Below are 23,224 nucleotides of genomic sequence, written 5' to 3' on the forward strand. Positions count from 1 at the left end.
CGCAGAAAGGTTTTCTTGTTCAAGGTCTCACAGTTGGGGTAAAGTGGGGAAACTCCGTGCAAGGAGGGGACTTGCAATACCTAGGGAAGTGGCCGGTTGTGATTTTTATTTTTAGAGATAAAATAATACATGAGACCTACCATTTTAATCACCCAATTCAGTCACATTGGGTCCATTCACGTTACACAACTGTCACCGTCATCCATCACCAGACCGTTTTTCATCTTCCCAAGTTGGATTAGACAGTAACTCCCTATTCTCTCTTCCAGTTCCTGGCTCCCACCATTTTAATTTTTTGTCTCTGAATTTGGCTACTCTGGGGACCTTGTATTAGAGAAAGCACACAGCGTTTGCCCTTCTGGATCTGACATTTCGTTTAACAATCTTCTGAAGGTTCATGCGCGTTGTAATGTGTGTGTGCGCGTATCCCAATTTTGTTCCCTTTTAAAGCTGAATAGTATTCCTGTGATTCATTTAAGACTTCCGGCAGCTATGTAGAAACTGAGTGGGGGCCTGGCAGAACTGCCCATCCTGGGGGAAGGGACGGTGATAGCTAGGGAATCGGAGGAAAGAGGGTGCGGCAGTGTGGGCAAATGGACACAGGGACGGCAGGCTCTGAGAGTCAGACCTAGTTTGAAGTTCTTGGCTTTGGCAGTTACCGGCTATGAGTCCTTAGGCAAGATCTAATCTGTCATAGCCTCCATTTCCTTTCCTTCGAGGTGCAAAGATTGAAAAAGGCAACGTGCGGGGAAGCCCACTGCTGGGTCACTTGGCCCAGAGCGATTGCCAGTTAATGGGATCACAGGAGCTGGGACAAGGTCTCTAGAGGAGCCCCAGGAAGGCTCCGGGGAGAAGGAGGCCCCTGAGGCTGGCTGGGAAGTGGCCCATTTAGAGCTCTGGCTTCTGGCAGCAGCTGCAATCGGCCCCCAAAGCCTTCCTCCGTGCCGAGATTTGCACCAGCTCACTCTGACAGGGGCCCAGAATGCCCAGCTCCGGAGCAGGGCGGGCCTGAGGGCCAGGAACCTCTGAAAGGGCGGGTTTCCCAGCCGCTACGCGGGCCCTCGCGGCGGGAGAGGCTGGACTGAGACGGACTAACAGGAAGCCGAGTGCAGCTGGGCTGGCGGCTGCCGGTTGGGGTCCGCGGCCGCGTCTCCAGGGCTGCAGGCTGGCAGAGGGCAGGCGGGGCGGGGAGGGACCCCGAGGCCGTTGCCTGCGGTCCCACCACAGAGCTAGGGGTGTCCTGACTGGGCGGGACCGGGAGTCCCGGCCCGCTCCGGGAACTCACCGGCGGAAACCCGGCGCCGGACGCGCACCGGGGACCGCGCACAGCCTGGAAGGCAGGTACGCGCGGGGCGCTGGCGGGCGGTGGGGACGGTGGGGGTCGGGGGTGCTCTCGGGGCCAGGACCGGCCCCCAGGCGGTCGGAGCTCTGAGTGTGCAGACCACTGCCTTCATCTTCCGACCGAGATGCGAACGGGAAGCGTGGGAGAACCCTCCTCCAGCGGTCACGAAGTGGGGTCCCATCACCCCACACACACATTCACTTCTCTGACACATGCCAGCACAATCACCCTGTTCCACGTCTGGGCCACTGCCTCCACGCGGCAGATAAGAGTCCTTGACCTCTGGTCAAAGCTCCTGGGTGTGAAGGCTGGAGGTGGGGCTGGACCCAGAACTCTGAAAGGGGCGGGGAAGGGAGACAGCCAGGATGAGCTGACAGCTCGAGGAGTCCCTTGTGCCAATGTCCAGAATTGGGATGGGAAGCCTCACTTCTCCCTCCTCTCCCACTACCCCTGCCCAGCAGGTTTCCCAGGCTCCTCCGCGCACAGGTCTCCGTGCCCAGCTCTAGGGCCCTCATTTCCCAGCCCTTTTCCGGCAAAGATCTGTGCAGCCGAGGCCCTGGGCTCTGTGGGTCGGCTGGCCTGGCTCAAGGACTCCCCTCCAGCCGGAGTCTCCATTCCCCTGAGCAGAAGGAGGGCCCAGTCCCACTCCCTCCCACTCCTCCCCCTGACTCTGCAGCCTTCCCAGGCCCTGCCTGAGCAGGCCTGCTTGGCAGGCTGGGACATGTCTGGCCCCCGAGGACGGCCAGTGGGCGATGGCTGCGGTGGCGGAGGGGCTGGAGCCCGAGGCAGCTGCTACAGAAGATGCTGCACAAGATGCTGTAGATGCTGTGGATGCTGTGGACGCAGAACCCGGGGACCCCCCTCTCCTGGTTGGGAGCCGGCTGAGCCTGGACCTGTACCCTGGGGGCTGCCAGCGGCTGCGACACCTGTGTGCCCGGCAGTCCCCGCAGCTGCTGGAGGTGCAGTTCATGCAACTGAGCAGCCACGAGGACCCTCGGCTGCTAGAGACCACCCTGGCCCAGGTGCCGTGCAGCTTGCGGCATCTTCGCTCCCTGGTCCTCAGAGGTGAGCCCCACCTGGTCCCACCCCCTCACAGGGTGCAGCTGGCTGGGCCCGGGCTCCTGGACACCGCAGCTCCCAGCCGACCCTAGCGTGGCTGTCTTTCCTGGGGCAGATCGTGGGTGATGGCTATCAGCCCAGACGAGCCTGCAGTGTCCGTCTGCTGGCGTCTCAGTCTGTCCCTGTGTGGGTGGGGTTAGGAGAAGTCTGTGCCTCTGAGCGGGGACCTGACTCTGGCTCTGAGGGCCACATCTGCCTTCCCCCTTTCCCCTTTCTTCCCCTTTCCAGGTGGGCAACAGCGGGATGTGCTGGGTGCCTGCCTCCGGGGCTCCCTGACCACACTGCCTGCTGGCCTGAGTGGCCTGACCCACTTGGCCCACCTAGACCTGAGCTTCAACAGCCTGGAGACGCTGCCGGGCTGCATCCCCCAGATGCATGGTCTGAGCACCCTCCTGCTCTCCCACAACCACCTCTCAGAGCTCCCTGAGGCTCTGGGCGCCCTTCCCGCCCTCACCTTCCTCTATGCGACCCACAACTGCCTGCGAACGCTGCCCAAAGCGCTGGGAGCCCTGTCCACCCTGCAGTGCCTCGATCTCTCACAGAACCTTCTGGACACTCTGCCCCCTGAGATTGGAGGCCTGAGCAGCCTCACCGAGCTCAACCTGGCCTCCAACCGGCTGCAGAGCCTCCCAGCCTCCCTTGGTGAGTAGGAGCCGTGGCCCTCTTGGCTCCCTGGGCCTGACGGGGAGTGCCTGGCCTCCACTCTCACGTGGGCCCCCTTGTCCTCCACAGGGGCCCCTGCACACACAGGCTTGGCCCACCTCGGAGCCTCCACCCCCCTAGGTGACCGTTGCCTGCCTTCCCTTCCCCAGCTGTGGAGGCCCCTGCACAGACTTCCCAAGCCCCCTGAGTCTGGCCGGAGCGGGCAGAGACAGGACTAGTGCGAGTGTCCCGTCCTGGCCAGGGCTGGGGTGGCCCTGCGCAGCCCTCTGCTGGCCCTGAGCTGGCACCTGCCCGCAGCGGGGCTCCGGTCCTTGCGGCTGCTTGTTTTGCACAGCAACCTCCTGACCTCGGTGCCCACCAGCCTGGCCCACCTCCCGCTGCTCACCCGACTAGATCTGAGGGACAACCAGCTCCGGGACGTGCCCCCTGAGCTACTGGACGCCCCCTTTGTGCGCCTTCGGGGGAACCCCCTGGGCGAGGCCCCGCCTGCCCTCCCCAGTCCCCCAGGTAGGCCTGTTGCTGGGGGAGGTCAGGCCACAGACAGGCCGAGGGGGCAGGTGCCAGGGCTGTTCTAACAGCTTTCCTGTCCCTCCATAGGGACACCGACGATCCCAGAAATGCCCAGACTGTTCCTGAACTCAGATTTGGACAGGTGTGTTGGGGAGGAGAGATGGGGCCAGACAAGCATGTCCTGGCCCTGTCACCCTGTCCCTGATGGACACCTTGCTCATGCCTCCGGGGTCTCCCACGGTTTCCTAGGGGTGCCCGACTCAGATGTACACATGCCTTCTGTGTCTGACTGGATGTCCGCCCTGTCATGCAGCTTCCTCGTGACCCCCCAAGGCTGCTCGGTGACCTTGGCCTGTGGCGTCCGCCTGCAGTTCCCTGCTGGGGCCACTGCCACCCCTGTCAGCATCCGCTATCGACTACGGCTGCCGGAGCCGCGACTCGTCCCCTTGGGTCCCCACGACTCTCTGCTCAGCCACGTCCTGGAGCTGCAGCCCCACGGGGTGGCCTTCCAGCAGGCACGCCCAGAACAAGTCAGGGGTGGGGTGCAGGTGATGAGGGCCCAGGCCTGGGCCCAGCCCTCACGCCACCCTTGCCTGGCAGGAGGTGGGCCTGTGGCTGCTCTTTGTGCCCCCGCGGGCCCGGCGTTGCCGTGAGGTGGTGGTCAGGACCCTGAATGATGACAGCTGGAGTGACCTGGAGACTCATCTGGAAGAAGAGACACCCAAGGTGAGAGCCACTGTGGCCCTCCCCCGCCTCCGCCCGACGGCTCTGCCCAGACCCCGTCCCCGCTCTGACCCTGTTCCCTCTGACTCCCGTCCCCCGTGCCCAGCGGCTCTGGGCCCACTGCCAGGTGCCCCACTTCTCATGGTTCCTCGTGGTCTCGCGTCCTGCGTCCAATGCCTGCCTGGTGCCACCAGAGGGGACGTTGCTGTACTCCTCGGGACATCCTGGGGTCAAGGTCACATTCCCCCCTGGGGCCACTGACGAGCCTCGGCAGGTCTATATGCAGGTACAGGCAGGGCCGGGGCGGGCGGTGGGGGCCGCCTCAAGACAAAGGTGAGCCTTCAGGTGGCCTCTTTGCCCCAGGTGGTGCGCGTGGCCAGCGGGGAGCTTCGGGCCCTGCTGGAGGAGCCCGGGGCGGCGGCCAGCCCCCTGCTCTGCCTCTCCCAGAGCGGCCCCCCCAGCTTCCTCCAGCCGGTCACAGTGCAGCTGCCTCTGCCCCCCGGCGTCACAGGTGAGAGGCGGCCGGCCGGCCGGCCGGCCGGCCCACCTGAATTCCTGGCCGCTGGGTTGAGGGGGCAGCGCTCAGACGGGGAGCCCCTGCGCGGGTGGCCTCAGCCTCCCACCCCCTCGCGTCCCTAGGCCTCAGTCTGGATCGCTCGTGCCTTCACCTGCTGTACCGGACCCCTCCCGAAGCCACGTGGGATGACATCACCACTCAGGTGGCCCTGGAGCTCACCCACCTGTATGCTCGCTTCCGGGTCACGCACTTCTCCTGGTCAGTGCCCCCCCCCCCCCCCCGCTCCCTCGGCCCCTCCCCGCAGGACGCTCGTCCCGGCCGCACTCACGCGCAGCCCCGCAGGTACTGGCTCTGGTACACCGCCAAGACCCGCGTGGAGGGCCTGGCTCGCAAGGCCTGGGAGCGGCTGCGGCTGCACCGCGTGAGCCTCATCGCGCTGCAGCGACGCCGCGACCCCGAGCAGGTGCTGCTGCAGTGTCTGCCCCTCAGCAAGGTGGGCGTCTGCCAGGGCCGAGGGGTGAGGTCCGGGTGCGGGCGTGCGGGCGTGGAGCTCCGAGCCGGCGGGCGCTCCCTCCCCCCCCAGGTGGATGCCACCCTGCGGCGGCTGCTGGAGCGGTACCGAGGCCCCGAGCCCTCTGACACGGTGGAGATGTTCGAGGGCGAAAAATTCTTCGCTGCCTTCGAGAAGGGTATTGACGTGGATGCTGGTATGCCCCCCCTCCTTGGGGGCGGTGGGTGGACGCTGGGGTCTGTTCCCCAGGCTCCCCGCTGAACCCATCCCCGCCCCCAGACCGCCCAGACTGCGTGCGGGGCAGGGTCTGTTTTGTCTTTTACTCGCACCTGAAGAACGTGAAGGAGGTGTATGTGACCACAACCCTGGACCGACAGGCTCGGGCTGTGAGGGGCCAGGTGGGCCAAGTGGGCAGGGAGCCCCCGGCTGCCTGGGCAGAGGCCAGGACGCTGAGCCCCACCTCGTCCCATCCCCAGGTGTCCTTCTACCGGGGAGCAGTGCCCGAGGACGTGGCCGAGGAGGCCGAGGCGGCCCGGCACCGGAAGGGCACAGACAGCCCGTGGATGGCCACTCTGCCCATCAAGCTGCCGGTGTGGCCTGGGGTGGGGGGCAGTGTGTGTGAAGGGGGCAGGGGAGGCACAGAGGCCGGGAGCGGGGAGGCCGGGGGGGGGGCAGAGGGCAGGGCTCACTGCACCCCTTCCTCCTCACAGAGACTGCGGGGGTCCAAGGCGCCAGGGCAGGGGCAGGGGACTAGCCTCTCCCTGGCACCTTTGAACCTGGGTGATGCTGAGACCGGCTTCCTGACCCAGAGCAACCTGCTGAATGTGGCCGGACGCTTGGGCCCTGACTGGCCAGCTGTGGCCCTGCACCTCGGCATGCCCTACCGTGAGCTGCAGCGCATCAGGCATGAGTTCCGGTGAGTTCCTCCGGGCCTGCTAATGCTGGCTTTGGACCAGCCTCAGGCCTGGGTCCTGGCAGCCGCCAGGAGGACCTTCCCTGAGGCTGGCTGAAGTTCTGCCCCAGGTGGGTGGGGACAGGGCCAACGGGCAGGAAAGGGAGGGTCTGGCCACATTCCACCTGGGGAGCAGGGAACCCGCCCTAGGAGGGCGAGCAGAACGTTGGGTGTGGTGGCTGGGCCTCTGGGTCACCACTCCCCCTGTCCCCCCCCCCCCCCCAAAGGGACGACCTGGACGGCCAGATCCGTCACATGCTCTTCTCCTGGGCTGAGCGCCAGGCCGGGCAGCCGGGGGCCGTGGGGCGCCTCGTCCAGGCCTTGGAGCAGAGTGACCGGCTGGACGTAGCCGAAGAGGTGAGGGCGGTGTTGGAGCTCGGCCGCCAGAAGTATGAGGACAGCATCCAGCGCGCAGGCCTGGCCCCACCGGACCCTTCAGCATCACCGTCCCCAGAGTCTGCCCGGGCCTAGACCCCATGACTTTGGGCTGGCCCCTGATGCACCCTGGCCAGTGGGTGCCTTCCCTGTGCGTGGGCACAGTGACTCCCTGTTCCCCTCGCCCCTACCGCGTGTAACACATATGTACTGTTCTGGCGGCTTCTCAGAGCTCAGTTTATTTGTTGGGTGGAAGGCGGGTGGCCTGAGATCAGAGGCCTGGGCTCAGCTGGGATGGGGCCCTGTGTGAAGACTTCACTACCTGCTCGCCTGCTGCTCCCATGTGCCCGGGAGGGAGAGGGGCTACAGCTGCAAAGTAACGGCGAGGCACCGGTGGGTAGGGTCACCTGTGTGCGGGGTGGTGCGTCAGCCCTGTTGGCGGGCAGGTGCCGGGCCAGCTCCCATCTCTCCAAGCACCTACTGCGAGGCCCGGGACACCACCCTGCCCTAGGACACCCCCGTCGCAGCATTCTCTGCCACCTGCTGGCCCGGCAGGACTAATCACTGGGTCCCTGGCCCTTGCGGGGGCGCGAGGCCCAGAGACGAAGGAAGGGCCTTTTGGGGCCTCCGGGCCGCGGCCGGGCGGGCGCAGTGGCCGCGGCGGCCGGGAGGGGGAGCCGGAGCCCGCTTGCCGAGGGCCGGGGGCAGGGGGCGGAGCGCGCAGCGCCGAGCGGACGCGTCTCCGCGCCTCGCAGCAGCCGGGCGCGCGGCACGGCGGGGAGGCGAGCGCGGCGGCGGCGGCGGCGGCGGCGGCGGCAGAGCGCGCGGTGAGTGCCCGCCCGGCCTGTCCCTTCTGCGGCGTCCACCCGAGTGCGGCCCGGCTGCGGGGGCGAGGGGCGCCGAGGTGGCCGGGGTAGGTGACAGCTGCCCCGACAAGGCGCCTCCGGGGTTGGGGGGTGGGGTGTCCCGGGCCGGCGGATGCTCCGACCAGCTGCCGCCCGGGTGTGGGAGGCCGTGCGCGACCCCGGGCGGTGCCGGGCGCGCTCCCCGCGCACACGTGTCCCCACGGGGTGGGTACAGCTGGGGCTACTGCCCAAGCAGTAGAGGCCAGGCCGCGGGGGGGGGACGGGGACGGGGGGGGCACACACGTGGGACCCCCGCCGGACTTGTGTGGACACGTGCGTGGCTGGAGTCGCCATCGCCTGGTGGGGGCAGCGTGACCGCCCGGGCCCGGTCTGCATCCCCTCCAGAGGAAGGGACAGGGGGGCCTGAGCCGGCCTCTGAGCTGGAGTCCGCAGCCCCCAACCCAAGCCTCCTTTGTCTGCGGATTGGGGCCCCTCTGACAGGATAGAAAGCGCCCCCTCCAACGGGGACGGGACTGGGGGGGGGGTTGAATGGGGAGCCTGCGGCCAGTGCCAGACTGAGCGTCACCCGCATCGCCTTTCGTGGGGGTAGGGGAGCTCCGCGACTTCCCTGGGGGGAGATTTTCTCCCCGGGTGGGTCTGGAAGTAGCGGAATCATCCCGTGAATGGTCTCTGTGGGCAGCACCCGCCCCAGCCTGCTCAGGTCCTTAGTTTACCTGGCCGCACAAGTGGAGAAGGGGACAGTGAGGACGGACAGCCCTGGGCCTCAGGCCTGGCTCTGGAGGCCGGGTTTCTGTGGCAACGAGAGGGGCAGAGGGAAGGCCTTCCGCAGCTGTCTCATAAGCAGGGGTGGGAACCACGGAGTGAGGACGGACAGAGGGGGTTTCGGGTCCACTGGACCCCTGGCCAGTCTCCCCAGGCAGAGCCCCTCCATGTCACGGCTGTCGGTCCAGCGACCGTCTTCCCTGTTCCATTCTGCAGCCTGTGGCTTGTGATGTGGGGCCCCAGGACTCACTCTCTTCTCAGGCTTGGGATCTCTGGGCCTGCCTCATTGCTCCCCTCCTCATCTTGACGGTCTGTCTGACTTCGGGACCCCCGTCACCCAGGTGTCCCTTCCCTTGGATGGGAGGTGGGATCTGGTGATGCTCCAGGAGGCAGGGCTCACTCAGTTCCCCAGAGGGCAGGAGTAGACCTCTGGGAGACCGGAGGGAGAACCCGGACCCTGCCCCTGACAGCCTAGGGCGGCAGAGAGCTGGCTGTGGCCAGCCTATACGTGGCGGGGTGGGGTGGGGGTGGGGAGGGAAAGGTCAGGCTGAAGTTCAGAGGTCACACCCTTATCTGTAGGATAGGGCCTGGGGAAGCAGGTCCTGAGGACTGAGGCCCTGGGCGTGTGCGTCGGGGGCCCTTGGCAGGGCAGAGGGCTCTGGGAGTGCCAGTCCTCATGCCCTCTGGACCTGGCAGGTGAGTGGTCCTATGGGCGGCAGCCAGTGGCCTCTGGAGACCTAGCCACCCCTTCTCTGGTGTTTTTAGTAAACAGGTTCGTCTTCCTGTGCCCTAGGATGAGGTTTCCACGAAACGTGTCTTCATCCAACATACACACAAGTTTCACAAAGAGGAGTGGGCACAGACTCCTCCCCCCACCCCCCTAGGGACCAGATATTCTCCATATCTGTGCCCAGGGTGCCTGGGCACAGGGAGCGCCCCATTCTCTGGGTCCCGGAGTCCTAGACAAATCCAGCCTGTGGGCTGCAGACGGAAAGCCACTGGGCAGCTGGGGTCGCGGCAGCCGTGGGCAGCTGGCTTGACTTGGCCGGGTTGGCTTGAGTCAGGCCCACCGCCCCTTGGGCCGATCAAATCTCTGAGGCTGGCCCTGCCTCTCTGAAGCCGTCACACCCCTTCCCATCCCTTCTCCTAGGGCTGCGGGGAGCCTAGGCGCGCCCAAAGTGAAAGAGAAAGTCGCCCCCCCAAGGCCGGCCCCGCCCCGCCCAGCGGCCAATCCGTGCCGCCGGCACCTCCCTCGGCCACTGGATCTCCTCTGTGAGCCCCGCGGGCTGGAGTCCTGGAGGAGCTGAGTGCCGTCCTCGGGGTGAGCGGGACTGGGGGCTTCGGAGGTGATGGGGTCGGAGGGTCGGGGACACGGGGGATGGCTGGCCTGGGAAAGCCGAGGTGAAGGTCACCAGTCCTCAGAGGGACCACGGGTGTGAGCCAGCCTTGTGACCCTGGGCGGCAGTGCTGCGGGTGGGGGCCCCCCGGCAGAGGCAGCGGGGCCGGCCCCAGGACTCTGGGGGGCCCCCGACAGGAGGCTCCTGAGCTCGGCTCTGGCTTTCCTGCCCTGCGCCTAGTGAGAGGGGCCCTGTCTTCTCCAACCCCTAGGGTGGATGGGGGAACCAACCACATTGAGCCTCAGAGAGCCAGCCATCCCCTCCCAGCTGCCCCCTAGCCTGTGCCCCAAACACCCTGAAGCTTCCGAAGCCCCGGTCTGTGTGTGTGTGTGTGTGTGTGTGTGTGTGTGTGTGTCCGTCCGTGTGTCTGGGAGAGAGATTCCTGGGAAGGGTGGACAGGAGAGTGGGTGCAGGGCTGGGGTGGGTGAGCATGGTGCTTGTCCGCGGGGAGGGGTCTGTCCTAGAGGAGCCACAGCAGTGGAGCCGGCTCCTGGCGTGGTGTCATCTACCTGGGTAGCTGTGAGCTGAGCTCGGGCTGGGGGGCTCCTCGGCGCCTCCAGCCCCATCCTGAAGAGGGCAGGCACCAGCCACCGCTGCTCAAGGATGAGGGGGTCACCCGCAGTCCAGGGCTGAGACGCCCAGCCGGCCGGGAAATTGACTCCCGGAGAGGCGCCTGGCCCTTTAAAGGCAGAGTGCGCTCACGTGTGTGTTCAGTGTGCACGTGAGTGTGTGTGTGTGTGAGCGTGAGCGAGGCCAGCTGGGAGGACTCACAGGCAGGGGGGTGGCTGCGGGGAAAGCAGGTGGCCCTAGAGATGGGGCCACGGGTGGGTGAGGGGCTTGGTGACCCGGCACGAGAGCTGGGGAGGGCGCCTGGGGGGGAAGCTTACTTCCCTGATGTGCCTCTGTGTGGTCTGTTCCTCCCTCTGCTGATTCCTCACCCTCTTCTAGAAGAGAAGTGGTGGTTTTGAAATTCCCCAGAAAGTGGAGGACCGCCCCTCCCCCTCTGTCCCGCCCACCCTCTGCCGCCTCTACCTCGTCCATTCGTCCACCGTCCACCTCTCCGGCTCCTACCTGGGCGCGCTCAGTTAAATGGCTGATAAGCAGATCAGGTCAGAACGCGACCCTGCCTTTGGTCTTGGCTCCACCCTACCCCGTGTGTCCTGACCTATGGCCGGGGAGGCCACTCTCCTGACGCTCCCTCTGTTCTCAGTCTGCCAGCCAAGCTCATCAATGGCGGCATCGCCGGGCTGATCGGGGTCACCTGCGTGTTCCCCATCGACCTGGCCAAGACCAGGCTGCAGAACCAGCAGAATGGCCAGCGTGTGTACAGCAGCATGTGAGTGTGCGAGGGGGAGGGGGTGGGGGGGGAGTTCGTGAGGCTGCGGGGGCGGGGGGGGGGGGGGGGCGGGCAGTGCGGTGAGGCTCAGACTCCTAAGCCCTGCTCCTGCCTCCCTCACCCTGTTCCACAAAAGGGGAAACTGAGGGCAGGGCAGGCCTGGGGAGCTCTGTCGCTGGTCCCCAGCTCACCCCCTCCCCTTGGCTGCAGGTCTGACTGCCTCATCAAGACCGTCCGCTCGGAGGGCTACTTTGGCATGTACCGAGGTGAGGCCGGGGGTGGGGCAGGCGTGGGTAGAGGGGCCCGGCTGTAGGAGCTGGGAGGCAGGTGGCAGCACCAGGCAGGGCCGCACACTTAGGCCAGGTGTGTGGGTGTGGACGTGACCCACGGGGGTCTGGGTGCTGGGCCAACGACACAGGGTGGGACCCGCGGGGAGGGCAGTCCTCTGTGGCATCGCCCCCACCCCCACTGCCTGCCAGCATGGCAGGACACGGTGTCTCTACCATGGTGGCTGCAGCCTCGTCCCTCGTCTTCTGGGCAGGTGGGGCTCCATCTGTGCCGGGAGACGGGAGGGGGTGGGGGTGCTGCTGCAAAGCCGATTAGGAGACAATCCTCAGGCCCGGATCTGCCCAGACGCCGTTCAAGGGGCTCGCCGCTGCCTCCCCAGCAGCCCTGGCCCCAGCAGCGTGAGCACCCCGTCCTCCAGGGGAGGTGCTCCTCTGGGAGGGGGAGAAGAGAGCCTGGAGGAGGCACTGCCCCTGTCCCTGCCCGGTCCTGCCCCGCCTGGCACCAATGTGGGTGAGAGGGCAGGTGAAGCGGGCCAAGGAGTGACGGGGGCAGGGCTCTGCCAGCTGGGAGGCCAGTGCTGGCTGAGAGCCTCCCCAACCCCACAGGAGCCGCCGTGAACCTGACCCTCGTCACCCCGGAGAAGGCCATCAAGCTGGCCGCCAACGACTTCTTTCGATATCAGCTCTCCAAGGACGGGTGAGGGGCTGGGGGCCAAGGTCGTGAGGGGGAGGGGTGTGTGTCTCCTGACAAAGGACAAAAGCTCTGCCCTCCTGTGCCCCTCACCTCGACTCCCTCTCCGCCTCCTGCCCAGGGAGGGAAGCGGATGCTGAGTCAGTGGTGCTTAGGCCCCAGTGGTCCTGGCCCCCGGCCACTGTGAACTGCCCCTTGCGGGGTGGGATTTGGGAGGTGCTGACCAGCTCCCCTATCCCCCGAGGGTGGGACCGAAAGGGTGGCCCGTTGGGTACTCGAGACCCCCAGCTTTCCCAGGGCTGCGTGCGTGAGAACGGTCCTCCCACCTTCCCAGGCCCTGCTCGTGGGGCCATCTGTCTGTTGGGCTCGGTGCCAGGGCTGGAGGGCGCTGTACCCCCACGGGACTGCGTCCGCCTCTCCCACTCCCTGTACCCTTCACCCCCAGGGAGGCAGGGGCTTCAGCTTCTGCGCCGCGGGCCTTACTCCTTCCCCGCAGGCAGAAACTGACCCTGTTTAAGGAGATGCTGGCGGGCTGTGGAGCTGGCACCTGCCAGGTGATTGTGACCACCCCCATGGAGATGCTGAAGATCCAGCTTCAGGACGCCGGCCGCCTCGGTGAGGGTGCAGGGCGGGGACGCAGAGCTGGGACGGGGGCAACAGCCAGGGCCCTGCTCCCGGCGCCCCACCCCCCCTCGCAAGCAGGCCCATCCCTTCTCTCCCCAGCCGCCCAGAAGAAGATACTGGCTGCCCAGGCCCAGCTGTCGGCCCAAGGGGGCGCCCAGCCCTCCGTGGAGGCCACGGCCACCCCCCGGCCCACAGCCACCCAGCTGACCCGGGACCTGCTTCGGAGCCGGGGCATCGCCGGCCTCTACAAGGGACTGGGGGCCACGCTGCTCAGGTCGGTGGGGGGGGGGGGGACGGTGAGGGTCAGGGGAGGAAGGAGGGAGGCCTGGCCACCGCACACCCGCAGGTCACCAGCGTCCCTCCCTCCCCCCCCCCCAACAGGGACGTCCCCTTCTCCATCGTCTACTTCCCCCTCTTTGCCAACCTGAACCAGCTGGGCCGTCCGGCATCCGCGGAGAAGTCTCCTTTCTACGTGTCCTTCCTGGCTGGCTGTGTGGCTGGGAGCACGGCTGCCGTGGCTGTCAACCCCTGTGACGGTCAGTGCCGGGGCCACAGCTGGGGATGCAGGCCCAGGGGCGGGGTGGGTGGTGGGCAGGGCCCCACGCTGATCTGCACGACCCGCCTCTCCCCCCGCCCGCCCCGCAGTGGTGAAGACCAGACTCCAGTCGCTGCAGCGCGGAGTCAACGAGGACACCTACACTGGGTTCCTGGACTGTGCCAGGTGGGAAGGCCCCGTGGGGGTGGGGTGGGGGGTGGGCCGGCCCCAGCCCTGACCGCCCCGTCCCCCACAGGAAGATCCTGAGGCACGAGGGCCCCTCGGCCTTCCTGAAGGGTGCCTACTGCCGTGCCCTGGTCATCGCCCCGCTGTTCGGCATCGCTCAAGTGGTCTACTTCCTGGGCATCGCCGAGACCCTGCTGGGGCTGCTGCAGCCACCCCAGCACTGAGCCCGGAGGCCACCCATGCCCTCCAGCCGCGTGGGACCAGAGCGGGGCCGGAGCCGGGTGGCCTGCCCAGGACTGAGCGAGAGGAAGTCTCTGTCTGCCTCTCCGCACATGGATTGGGGGGGGGAAGCAGAGGAGGGGCACAGGGTCCACGTGGGTGGTGCACACAGGGGCCCCCGAGGGGTCCTGCCTGCACGACCATTGGGATCAACGTCGTATTTATGTAGAAAGCGCAGAAATCTTTACATTCCTGGAGCCAGCCCCCGCCACAGCTCCGCCCCGGCCTGAACACCCCCAGGGACAGAGCTGGTCTCTGGGCTGGGGCCCCCAGGCCTGGGCTGGGCAAGCGGGACCCTACCCTCCAGTCTACCAGCTCTCGTCCCCGAGGCTTGGCCCCTAGTCTACAAAGGGGACCCCGCACAAACCTATTTATTAACTTGCTGAGCACAAGTGCTCTGTCCATCCTTGTGTCCGTCCGTCCAGCCTCCCCTTGCCGTTGCCCTTCTCGCCTCAGCCCGGACTCCACATTGCCCCCCAGCCAGCCTTGCAGGAGGTCTCCTGCCCCCCATATTGAGCCAGGAGTCCCAGGTGCAGGGGGGTCACTGGGTTCTGACTCCCAGGGCAAGCCCCCCTACTCTACCGTGGGACCCAGCATCCCTCCTGGTGGGGCCTCTCTACCCCCACCCCAGGCTGGGGACCCATGGTGTATAAGGTCTGTGTGCATGTGAGAATGTTCTGGGGGGCAGATCGTGTCCACCAGCCCTCAACCGGCCTGGCCTCTCAGAGACGGGGCTGTGGCAGGGCCGCCGGCCTTACCCACGTGGCCAGGCAATGTGTGCGTGTTTGTGCCGTGTGCTCTAGGCTCCCCTCTGACCCCATCCAGGCATTTATTTTTCCAGCCTGGTTCTTGTTGCCTCTCAGCAGACCCCTCTTCAGAGACACCCCCCTGCCTCCCACCCTGGGTCTGGGATTGGCCAGTGGGGAGGGCAGGCATGAGGACCAGTAGGAGCCTGGGGGTACCCACTTTATTTCTGGGGGCAGTACATGCCCCCTCAGCCCTCCCAGGGCCCACCCTACTCTCTGGGCCTCTTCTTAAGGCCCCTGACCACACTCCAGAACTTCTGCCCTCCCGGAACCCCCCTCTTTCATTGATGTTGTGAATTGAAGCCGGCCTGCCCCCCACCCCTGCTCCGCCCCACCCCAGGCCACGTGATTGTGTTGGTGATTGATCCTGATGTGCTGGTGCTGTGTACCCCCACCCGGGCTCCCTCCCCGGAGGCCCCTTCCCAGTGACACTACCTGGGGTTCAGGCCTGGGCCCCCCCCACCGAGTTCACGGTTGTTCCTGGGAGCTGTCCTCTCCCACCACATCTGTACCTTGGAAGCTGCTGCTGCTGCTTACAGAATTATATTTTTTTCTTTTGAAGAGATTTAAGAAGTTGTAACTTTTTGTGTCTTGTCCTGTAAGAAGATAAATAAATATTCTAAGTAGATACCCTCTTCTCTGAGAACTGTTGGAACCGACTGGGGGAGGGCAGCCTTCTCTTTGGGACTGGCCTCCCTCCTGCAGACCTCCCTCTGTCCTCCCACCCGCTGACCGGCACCGGGCCTGGGCTAACCACCGGACTCCTGCTCTGGCTGGGTTGGGGGTGTGGGAAGGGCAGCGTCCACCCCTTGCTTTCCTGACTGCAAACCGCCTTAGGGATCAAGGGCGGAGCTGGGTTTGGGGGCCCCCGGGTGGCTGCTGGCGGGCGGAGCCGGCGGCGAGGTAGCCCCCGCCCCCTCGGCTCGCTGCGCTGAGAGCAGTGCATTGTGGGAAACTCCCAGTCCCCGCAGCCGCAGCCGCAGCCGCAGCCGCCGCCCGCCCGCCGCCGGCCCTGGTCCCGCGGAGAGCGCGCAGCGCCGAGGTGGGAGCACCGGGAGCAGCAGCGTAAGGCACTGGGGTCTCTGGGGCCGGGGCGGCCCCGCGGGGCGGATCGCGGGCTCTCGCCTTGAAGGTCACTGGGGGCGCGTGCCGGGCCCCTGGCTCGCTCCAGCCCGGCGGCTCCTGGGAGGGGGAGGGGGGTGACGTCAGTGTGAGACAAAAATAACGGGGTGGGGGGGGGTGGGGAGGCAGACCACCTGCCCTTTGCAAACTTGGCGCCTAGCAGCTGGATGCCCATCCAGAACAGCAGGGCTTGCGGGGCCGCTGGAGCTCCCTGGGAAGTGGGCCAGCAGCTGGGCTGCTCTCAGGACACCCCCATCATGCTGTGACCTACAGGTGACCTTCAGGTGTGGTTAGTGTGCCTGGCCTGGGTGGAAAACCTGGGCTGCTGCTTCCCAGTGGGCGCCCTCTCCCCGTGCAGGTGGGGGTGGAGGCGGGAGGAGGGGCTGGGGGGTTCTAATCCTCACGGAGGAGAGGCAGACGGCTGGTGTCCGGGTCTTTGGGGAGAGCGGACTCGGGCCCAGCCCAGTGTCGCCGGTACCCCCAACTCAAACACTGAGGGTCTGGGCCAGGCCTCTCCTATAGCCCCGAGCCCCGATGCTCTGCCCTGGCCCAGATTTGAGGGTGCTGGGACTGACTGACGTGGTCTGTCCACTCCAGGCTCACACCAGGAAACCGCCCCCCTTGCCCTAGAGGCAGGCACAGCCTCAGACTCGGGAAGGACTCCCTGCCCTTGAACTGGAGCAGGCGAAGCTGTCCTTGGGGTGGGTACCAGGGGCTGGGGAGGGGCAGATGCCTTCCAGGAGGCACAGGCCTGTCACTGCCTGTCTGACTGGCTTCTCCAGCCTCCTGGGGAGACACCTCAGGTGTGTTGCATCCCTGCTGTGGCAGCCTTGGGCCCACACCCACCCTGCTGGCACCAGAGAGCCCAGACTCTGGATTCCTGCCCTGCCCCCTCTCTACTTGGACCCAGTCTTCCTGAGACGGTATCTGGTTGGTTCTGCCCCAGGCGCACCCTAGCTGCCATGCCCTACTTTGCCCACATACCCTCCTCGGGGCCGGGTGGGGTCTCACTTCCCCATCAAGGGCCTCCCTACCCTGGCATCAGATGGAAACAGCACATGTATGGGCAGGACCATTTTGCAAAGGAGGAAACTGAGGTCTCTGGCCGGTCTCCTCCGGCACCCCCAGCCTGTTCAGGGCCCAGAGGCTCTGCCTGTGTGGTTGGAGGGGCTTCTCAGGGAGTGGTCGAGGGGAGATGGAGAGCAAGCATCCAGAGCTGGGGGTTAGTCCGGAGAACTGGACAGGGTCTCTATGGGGGCAAGGTGGTAGGGGCTGAACAGGAGGGCTGAGTCTCTGGCCACAGCCTCATTGTGTCTCTCTCCAGGCCTAGATAATGCCCAGGAGCGAGCTGTCCTGAGCCGCTGTGGTCCAGCTACCTGCCTGTTCACGCACACCCCACGAAGCCTGCCAGCACCATCCGCCATGGAGTCCAGAGGGAAGTCCACCAGTAGCCCCAAGCCCGACACCAAGGCTCCCCAGGCTGCTGCTGAGGCCAGAGCCCCGCCAGCTGTGGATGGCAAAGCTCCCTCGGCTAAACCTGGGAAGAAGGAGGCTCAGGCAGAGAAGCAGGAGCCTCCAGCGGCCCCCACACCACCGACTGCCAAGAAGACCCCTGCCAAGGCAGACCCTACGCTTCTCAATAACCACAGCAACCTGAAGCCGGCCCCTGCAGCCCCCAGCAGCCCAGATGCAACCCCCGAGCCCAAGGGCCCCGGGGACGGCGCTGAGGAGGACGAAGCCCCCAGCGGGGGCTCAGGGGGCCGAGGCCCTTGCCCCTTTGAGAACTTGACCCCGTTCCTGGTGGCTGGGGGTGTGGCTGTGGCAGCCGCAGCCCTAATTCTTGGTGTGGCCTTCCTGGCCCGGAAAAAATGATGGCTGGTGCCCAGGTGGGGGCCCAGCCACTTCCTGTACAGACCTCAGGAATGTAGTGCATGCCGAGCTCACACACAGCTATGTATACATACGTACATACATGATATACATATATATATGCGTTTACCCCCACATACATGCAGAGGGAGAGAGCTGGACAGGCGAGCAATGGAAACCAGGCCCCCTCACTGGCCCCCCAGCACCTTCCCTTCCCAATCTCTGGGGCAGAAGGAGCCCAGGCTCCAGAGTTTACTGAGGAACACAAGACAGAGCTCCAGCTTGGGGCAGGGGTCTTGGCCGGGGGCAGTGGAAAGAGTGGACTGTGAGTGTGGCCCACCGCCTCTGGGCAGGTGCGTCCACAGCGGACCCACTCATGTGCGCCAGCTTGTGCCGAGAGGCCCCAGGGCCGGGTAGGGGTCTGGGACGGGCTCTGGCAAGGGCCCAGCCCGTGTGGAGACATTAAAGGGTACGGCTGTTTCACTCTCCCCATTTCTGCTCTTTGTTTGTAGCTGGGCAAGGTTGGGGGAGGTCCATCTGGGCGGAGCCGGTGCAGTGGGACCCCATTTCTGCCCTTTGTAGCTGGGCAGGGCCGGTGGTGGGGCTGCCCTGACTCAAATAGTCACAGGGGCAGACCTTCCATGCCACCCCTGCCCATCACCTGAACCCTGGCTGGGTGGACACACAGCCCAAAGGCCGGTCTGGGGAGGGGGGCTCCCATACTTCACCCGGCTTGTGCTCCAGGGGAGCCCCCGAGGCTGGGACCGCCTCGCTTCCTGCCCTGAGCCTCCTCCTTGCCCTGGGGCCAGCTGGGAGCCTGGCGGGGAGGACGGGGATGGGGGCGCATGGAGGGGTCCCTCCCGCCTCTCCCAGCGCCCTTTGATTCCAACAAGCGTATACATGCAATAACACAGGTAGAATAGAGCTGCTTGGTGGGTGATCAGCACCCACGTCCATCGCCCCTCTGTGCCCGCAGGGACACTGCTGTGCAGCCCCTCCTTAGCACATCTGGTCCCAGCTTGGCCCCTGGCACGGGGACAGCGGGCAGGCTCTGGAGGGTGGCCCTGGGCACTGCGGGAGCCCGACGTGTCCTTGCCTGGCCAGCCAACCACAGGAACCCCGGGCCTGAGTGGAGGCCAAGTCTGAAATGAACTGTATCGTTCAATGGCTGGGCTGGTGTCCTCACCTGCATGGGGCCGGGGGAAGGCTTCCCATCCAGGGTGGGGGGTGGTCACATCCACACCAGCAGGCTTTCCAGGGAGGAGTGGGGAGCTTCAGGTGGCCCTCCCTGGCCCCTCCTGCCACCCCTATGCCTCTGATCCTGCGCCCTGCCCCACCTCAGGCACACACAGCCAGGCCTCGCTGCCCACCCTGACCCTAGATGGGCTCCTGCCCGCAGGCCTGGGCTGCCAGCCACGGTGCACAGGGCAGGGCTGGGACTGGAGCAGCGAGGACACGGGAGGCGGCAGGGGGACCTTGCTCCCCAGGCTGACCCTCTGGCCAGCGGGGCGGGTGGGGGGTGCTTTCTCCGCCACTCTCTGCAGTGAGCTCCCCGTCTGTGGGGGGCACAGAGGACACCGTGGAGGGGGGCTTTCCCCTTCTTACCGCCCCGCTGCCCACAGCTCCCTGAGCCCACTCTGGCCAGACGTCCCACTGGACTGACCCCGGCTGTGGGCAAGGCTGCAGGCGCGTGGGCTGAGGGAGCTAGGTGCCACAGGCCCCAGAAGTGCTCCCGGGGGTCTGCCACCTTGGGCCCCTCCTGCCCCCAGCCTCGTGGAGCTGGCATGCCCGCCCTCCCAGGGTGCGCACCCCATCTAGGTGTCTGCTCCTCAGGCCCAGACAGGTCCTGAAAGCTTCCTCGGAGTGAAAACATCCAAAACAGACCTGCCTGCCTTGCCCAGACACGCCCCCTCCGGGTCCAGGAACCTCCTTCTGACCTGGCTGCTCCGGCTACCCGGCCACGTGGGGGCGCCTGCGGGGTGGACACTGCCCAGAGGCCCGGCCTCCTGCCCGGCGGCCCGAGGGCGCCCTGGCTGCCCTCCGGCCACGCGGGGCCACCCGCCACCCGTCTGCCGTCCAGTCCCCGCTGCCATTTTCTCCACTCTGTGGCTTGCTCCTTAAAAACAGACAAACCCCTCTGATATTTTAGAGGATTTTTGCCACGAGCAGAGGCGACCGTGAGGACGAGTCCGGAGTCCAGAGCTTGGCCTTTGACACACATACCCCCCGGAGGCTGCCCATCGGATTCGCCGGTTCACAGCGCACTCAGGTGGTTTCCAAACGTTTGCAACTTCAGACACAGCAGAGATGAAAATCCTTGTAACTCCCCTTGTCCCATGTGTCCTGGGGTGGGACGTGTGTGTGATTCACGTAACATAAAATGTACCAACTCTTCTGTTTAAGTGTTTACCTTGAGAGAGCGCGACAGCAGGAGAAGGGGCAGAGACAGAGGGAGAGAGAGAATCCCAGGCAGGCTCCGCACTGTCAGGGCAGAGCCCGACTCAGGGGCTCAAACCCACGAACCGTGAGATCATGACCTGAGCTGAAACCAAGAGTCATCGCTTCACCGACAGAGCCACCCAGGTGCCCCTAAAAAGTACCGTCTTCCCCGACTCTAAGTGCGCAGCTCAGGGGCACTGAGCACGTTCACGCTGTTATGCGGCCGTCCCCACCCTCCATCTCCAGAACTTTCCATCTTCCCAAACGGAAGCTCTGTCCCCGTGAAACACGGACCCCGGCCCCTCCCCCCAGCCCCGGGGCCCACCGTCCGCTCTCCGTCTCCGTCTCCGGGAATCTGGAGACTCCAGGGGCCTCATGTGAGGGGATCACAGGTGAGCATCACGTCCCCCCGGGTCCATCCACGTGGTGGCAGGTGGCAGAGCCTCCGTCCTCGTCAGGGCGTCCTGTTTCTTTATTTCTGATTTCCCCACATGCTCTGTTACTGGAGTCGCTTCCCTGGGAATGTTAGAATAAGTTAGCCGAGGTCCGGCGGGCCCCATGTGGGGTTCTGATGCCCAGTTTCTGTCTTGTTGCGTCCGCAACTCAGCAATGTAGGGACCTTTCCCAAATGAGGCAAACTCTGAGGGATAATCAGGGCTGGCAGAAATTATTGTTACTACAGAACTACTTTTAAGGTCTAAAAAAAGTACCGTGTATGAAAAAGTACACACAGGGGCGCCTGGGTGGCTCAGGCGCTTGAACGTCTGACTTCCGCTCAGGTCATGATCCCGTGGTTCGTGAGTTTGAGCCCCGAGTCGGGCTCTGTGCTGACGGCATGGAGCCTGCTTCTCCCCCACTCGTGCTCTCTCTCACAAATAAATATTTTAAATATATATGTTCATATATTAAAAAAAAGTACATACAACAGGGGCGGCCGGCTGGCTCAGTCAGTAAAGCATGAGACTCTTGATCTAGGGGTTGTGAGTTTGAGCCCCACATTGGGTTGTAGAGACCACTTAAAAAATAAAAACTTTAAAAATGTACATGCTCTAAATCTAAATCACACTTACAAGGACATCAGAAAAACTCAGGTGCGAGCATCGTCTCCTGGACAGAGGCGTCCACTGGCTGGATGCTGCCAGACGGGGACCCTGCCCCCCTCCCCGCGGCACAGAGGTTCCCCAGAGACCTAGAGTCTCAGCCCGTTTGCTGAGCCTTTTGTGCCGCAGCTAAGGTCTCCCTACGGCCATGCCATGTGGTGTCACGTGTGGGCTTCGCAGGGCACGTGTGAGCAGGTTGTGAGGACGCAGGCGACGTGCGTGTGTGTCCACTTTGTTTTCCCCTCTAGCACCCCTTCCTCCCCCAAGAGCGGGAAACTCCTCTTTGGGGAACTCCCATCCTGGCAGGTGTTCTTGGTGTGACCAGGGGGTAGAGCTGGTCACTGTCTCGGGACCCTGCCCTCCCCAGATATAGGCAAGGAGCCAAGTGGGGTCCTGTAGATCCTCTCTTCCTTGGTTGGGGCAGACTGACCAGGCACGGTGGCAATCTCACTGCCTCCGAGTCGCTGGGGTCAGTCCTCCCTGACTTCTGGGGCTTGGTCTTCGGGGTCTGCCCTGGCCCAGCGGCCCCTGACCTCACACTTGGTCCCAGGGCCACACTGGCAGAGGCTCCTGGGTCCCAGTGAGCCTGCACATTTCTGTCTGGTGTTTTGGCCAAGGCAGGGCTGGTGAGGGCTGTCAGGATTGCCCCGCAGGGTGAGGGGCTGTGCCGCCTGCCTAGTGGCCGCAGCACAGCGGGGGACTGTCACCAGGAGAGCAGCTTCCCCTCGGGCTGCTGCAGAGAACGCTCGGGTGATGTCCCTGGGACCCGTCTGGGAACAAAGGATGAGTGTAAGCCGGCAGCTGCCTCCCCCCACCTCGGTGGTACCTGGAGGTGTTTGAGGGGACCCCCATTCAGACTCTCCTCTGGGTCCTCCTATCCACCCGCTGATCCCTGTCCTAATGTCCTGGGCAGGACACGCAGCCTGCCTGTCACATCACCCCACTCCAGGCCACCAAACTGCCCACTTGTCTGACATCTTCCAGCCACACCCTGCCAGCCTGGGGGCGGGTGGGGAACCAGCTACTCCCACCCTGTCAACAGCACCACCGAGCTCTACACTAGGTGAAGGGATCCTGTGCTCCCAGCCCACTGCCCTGGCCTCAGCAGCCCCCCATGCCCTAGGGGCTGCCATTTGCCACCCCCTGCTGTCTGGTTCAGGGCCTGCAGGACTCACAAGTGCCTGGGGTCTAAGTCTCCAGACCCCACCCGGCCCAGCCTCAGCCAAAGAAAAACCAGGAGCTGAGGGGTCCGAGCCCAGCTGGGAAGAGGGGTGCATCTGGGGCCAGAGACATGAGTCACCTGGCGGGCGGCCTGGCCGGCAGGGCTGCCCATGACACACCCGCCCTGAGAGAGAGGCCAGTCCCAAGTCTCCTGAGGTCCACCCAGTGGTTGGGCTGAGCTAATGGGGGTGGGGGGCGAGGGGAGCTTGTATGTTTGGAGGGTGTTCTCAGGAGGGGAGTGCTGGGCAAACGGTGCATCTGGTGCCCATGGGCTTTGAGGGACAGTTAGGAGTCTGACAGACAAAGAGGAACTCTAGCATTTCAAAGGGAGGCCTAGCTGGTGCAAAGACACCCAGGACAAGGCTCAGACATGCTCTGAGAATGAGGAAGTTGCCAAGGAAGGAAGGAGGGGAGACTGGAGGTCCTGAGGCATCGGTCAGCCCGCCTGCTGGAAGGTCCTCCAGGAATGGCTCCTCACGCACCCACCCTTCCTCCATCTGGGGCAATTTCCACGGACAGGAACGAAACGACAAATCGTTTTCCTCGTGCGTGACGACAGGTCATGTGATCCCTGCACCTTGTGTTTCAGGATCCCTGAACAAAAAGCAAAACCCCGGGTTCAAGGGCATCCCTACACCTCCAGCAGAGCCTCTGGGCTCAGTCCCCAAGCACCCCTCCAACCTTACCTGCCCCACCTGAGCAGTCACTATTGGAGGATGAGGTTCCCAAACAGCTTGTAGATGATGCCACAGAACTCCACGCCCATGAGCCCCACACCCCGAGATCTCATGTCTGGGCATAAGGCCTAGGGAAGAGGCTCAGCAGGATGGAAATGGGAGGTGCCCCCTCCACGGGGCCCTAGAGGGGGAGGCCCTTCCCCTTGGGCCTGGATCCTTCCCAGGAGACAGTCATCCAGATGTGGGCCACTGGCTGCAGACCCGTCTGGTCCGCCGAGGCCCTCCTGTGCTCCACTCCTGGGAGGAAGGGTTACC

At 65.0% G+C, this 23,224-nt stretch overlaps 3 protein-coding genes across 7 annotated transcripts; all 3 read left to right on the forward strand.

Moving 5' to 3' along the window:
• Positions 1–942: 942 nt before the first annotated feature.
• PIDD1 (p53-induced death domain protein 1) lies at positions 943–6,927 on the forward strand. Of its 3 annotated transcripts, none has more exons than XM_047823400.1 (16): positions 943–1,341; positions 2,056–2,407; positions 2,690–3,103; positions 3,422–3,631; positions 3,722–3,776; positions 3,948–4,149; positions 4,235–4,360; positions 4,464–4,643; positions 4,721–4,868; positions 4,997–5,132; positions 5,217–5,367; positions 5,458–5,563; positions 5,665–5,783; positions 5,862–5,975; positions 6,096–6,301; positions 6,565–6,927. In XM_047823400.1, the coding sequence occupies exons 2-16, from the start codon at positions 2,095–2,097 to the stop codon at positions 6,806–6,808; spliced, it is 2,724 nt and encodes a 907-aa protein (XP_047679356.1). In that variant the 5' UTR covers positions 943–1,341; positions 2,056–2,094; the 3' UTR covers positions 6,809–6,927. The 3 variants fall into 3 exon arrangements, with proteins under 3 accessions (XP_047679356.1, XP_047679355.1, XP_047679354.1); XM_047823399.1 differs by having other exon boundaries at positions 944–1,341; positions 2,019–2,407; positions 5,458–5,581; XM_047823398.1 differs by having other exon boundaries at positions 945–1,341; positions 5,458–5,581.
• A 551-nt stretch (positions 6,928–7,478) lies between these two features.
• On the forward strand, positions 7,479–15,111 carry SLC25A22 (solute carrier family 25 member 22). 3 transcript variants are annotated; one of them, XM_047877813.1, is made up of 11 exons: positions 7,479–7,539; positions 9,491–9,661; positions 10,686–10,846; positions 10,948–11,073; positions 11,284–11,339; positions 11,967–12,057; positions 12,548–12,666; positions 12,775–12,949; positions 13,057–13,211; positions 13,321–13,396; positions 13,467–15,111. In XM_047877813.1, the coding sequence occupies exons 3-11, from the start codon at positions 10,827–10,829 to the stop codon at positions 13,618–13,620; spliced, it is 972 nt and encodes a 323-aa protein (XP_047733769.1). In that variant the 5' UTR covers positions 7,479–7,539; positions 9,491–9,661; positions 10,686–10,826; the 3' UTR covers positions 13,621–15,111. The 3 variants fall into 3 exon arrangements, with proteins under 3 accessions (XP_047733769.1, XP_047733770.1, XP_047733768.1); XM_047877814.1 differs by having other exon boundaries at positions 7,522–7,625; XM_047877812.1 differs by lacking the exon at positions 7,479–7,539 and adding an exon at positions 8,894–9,036.
• A 348-nt stretch (positions 15,112–15,459) lies between these two features.
• On the forward strand, positions 15,460–17,613 carry CEND1 (cell cycle exit and neuronal differentiation 1). The gene is made up of 2 exons (XM_047877818.1): positions 15,460–15,546; positions 16,928–17,613. The coding sequence occupies exon 2, from the start codon at positions 17,026–17,028 to the stop codon at positions 17,473–17,475; it is 450 nt and encodes a 149-aa protein (XP_047733774.1). The 5' UTR covers positions 15,460–15,546; positions 16,928–17,025; the 3' UTR covers positions 17,476–17,613.
• The last annotated feature ends 5,611 nt before the right edge of the window (positions 17,614–23,224 follow it).

The sequence above is a fragment of the Prionailurus viverrinus genome, chromosome D1 (assembly GCF_022837055.1).
Source record: "Prionailurus viverrinus isolate Anna chromosome D1, UM_Priviv_1.0, whole genome shotgun sequence".
NCBI lineage: Eukaryota > Metazoa > Chordata > Mammalia > Carnivora > Felidae > Prionailurus > Prionailurus viverrinus.

What these genes read in the sequence shown, in the direction of transcription:
- PIDD1 (XM_047823399.1), top strand. Translation starts at nt 2,095, where the DNA reads ATGGCTGCGGTGGCGGAGGGGCTGGAGCCCGAGGCAGCTGCTACAGAA. An exon ending in GAGCCTCCCAGCCTCCCTTG is followed by an intron (nt 3,104 to 3,421) that starts GTGAGTAGGAGC and finishes ACCTGCCCGCAG; the next exon opens with CGGGGCTCCGGTCCTTGCGG. An exon ending in CGCATCAGGCATGAGTTCCG is followed by an intron (nt 6,302 to 6,564) that starts GTGAGTTCCTCC and finishes CCCCCCCCAAAG; the next exon opens with GGACGACCTGGACGGCCAGA.
- SLC25A22 (XM_047877813.1), top strand. Translation starts at nt 10,827, where the DNA reads ATGGCTGATAAGCAGATCAG. An exon ending in ATGGCTGATAAGCAGATCAG is followed by an intron (nt 10,847 to 10,947) that starts GTCAGAACGCGA and finishes CTCTGTTCTCAG; the next exon opens with TCTGCCAGCCAAGCTCATCA. An exon ending in CTGGGGGCCACGCTGCTCAG is followed by an intron (nt 12,950 to 13,056) that starts GTCGGTGGGGGG and finishes CCCCCCCAACAG; the next exon opens with GGACGTCCCCTTCTCCATCG.
- CEND1 (XM_047877818.1), top strand. Translation starts at nt 17,026, where the DNA reads ATGGAGTCCAGAGGGAAGTCCACCAGTAGCCCCAAGCCCGACACCAAG.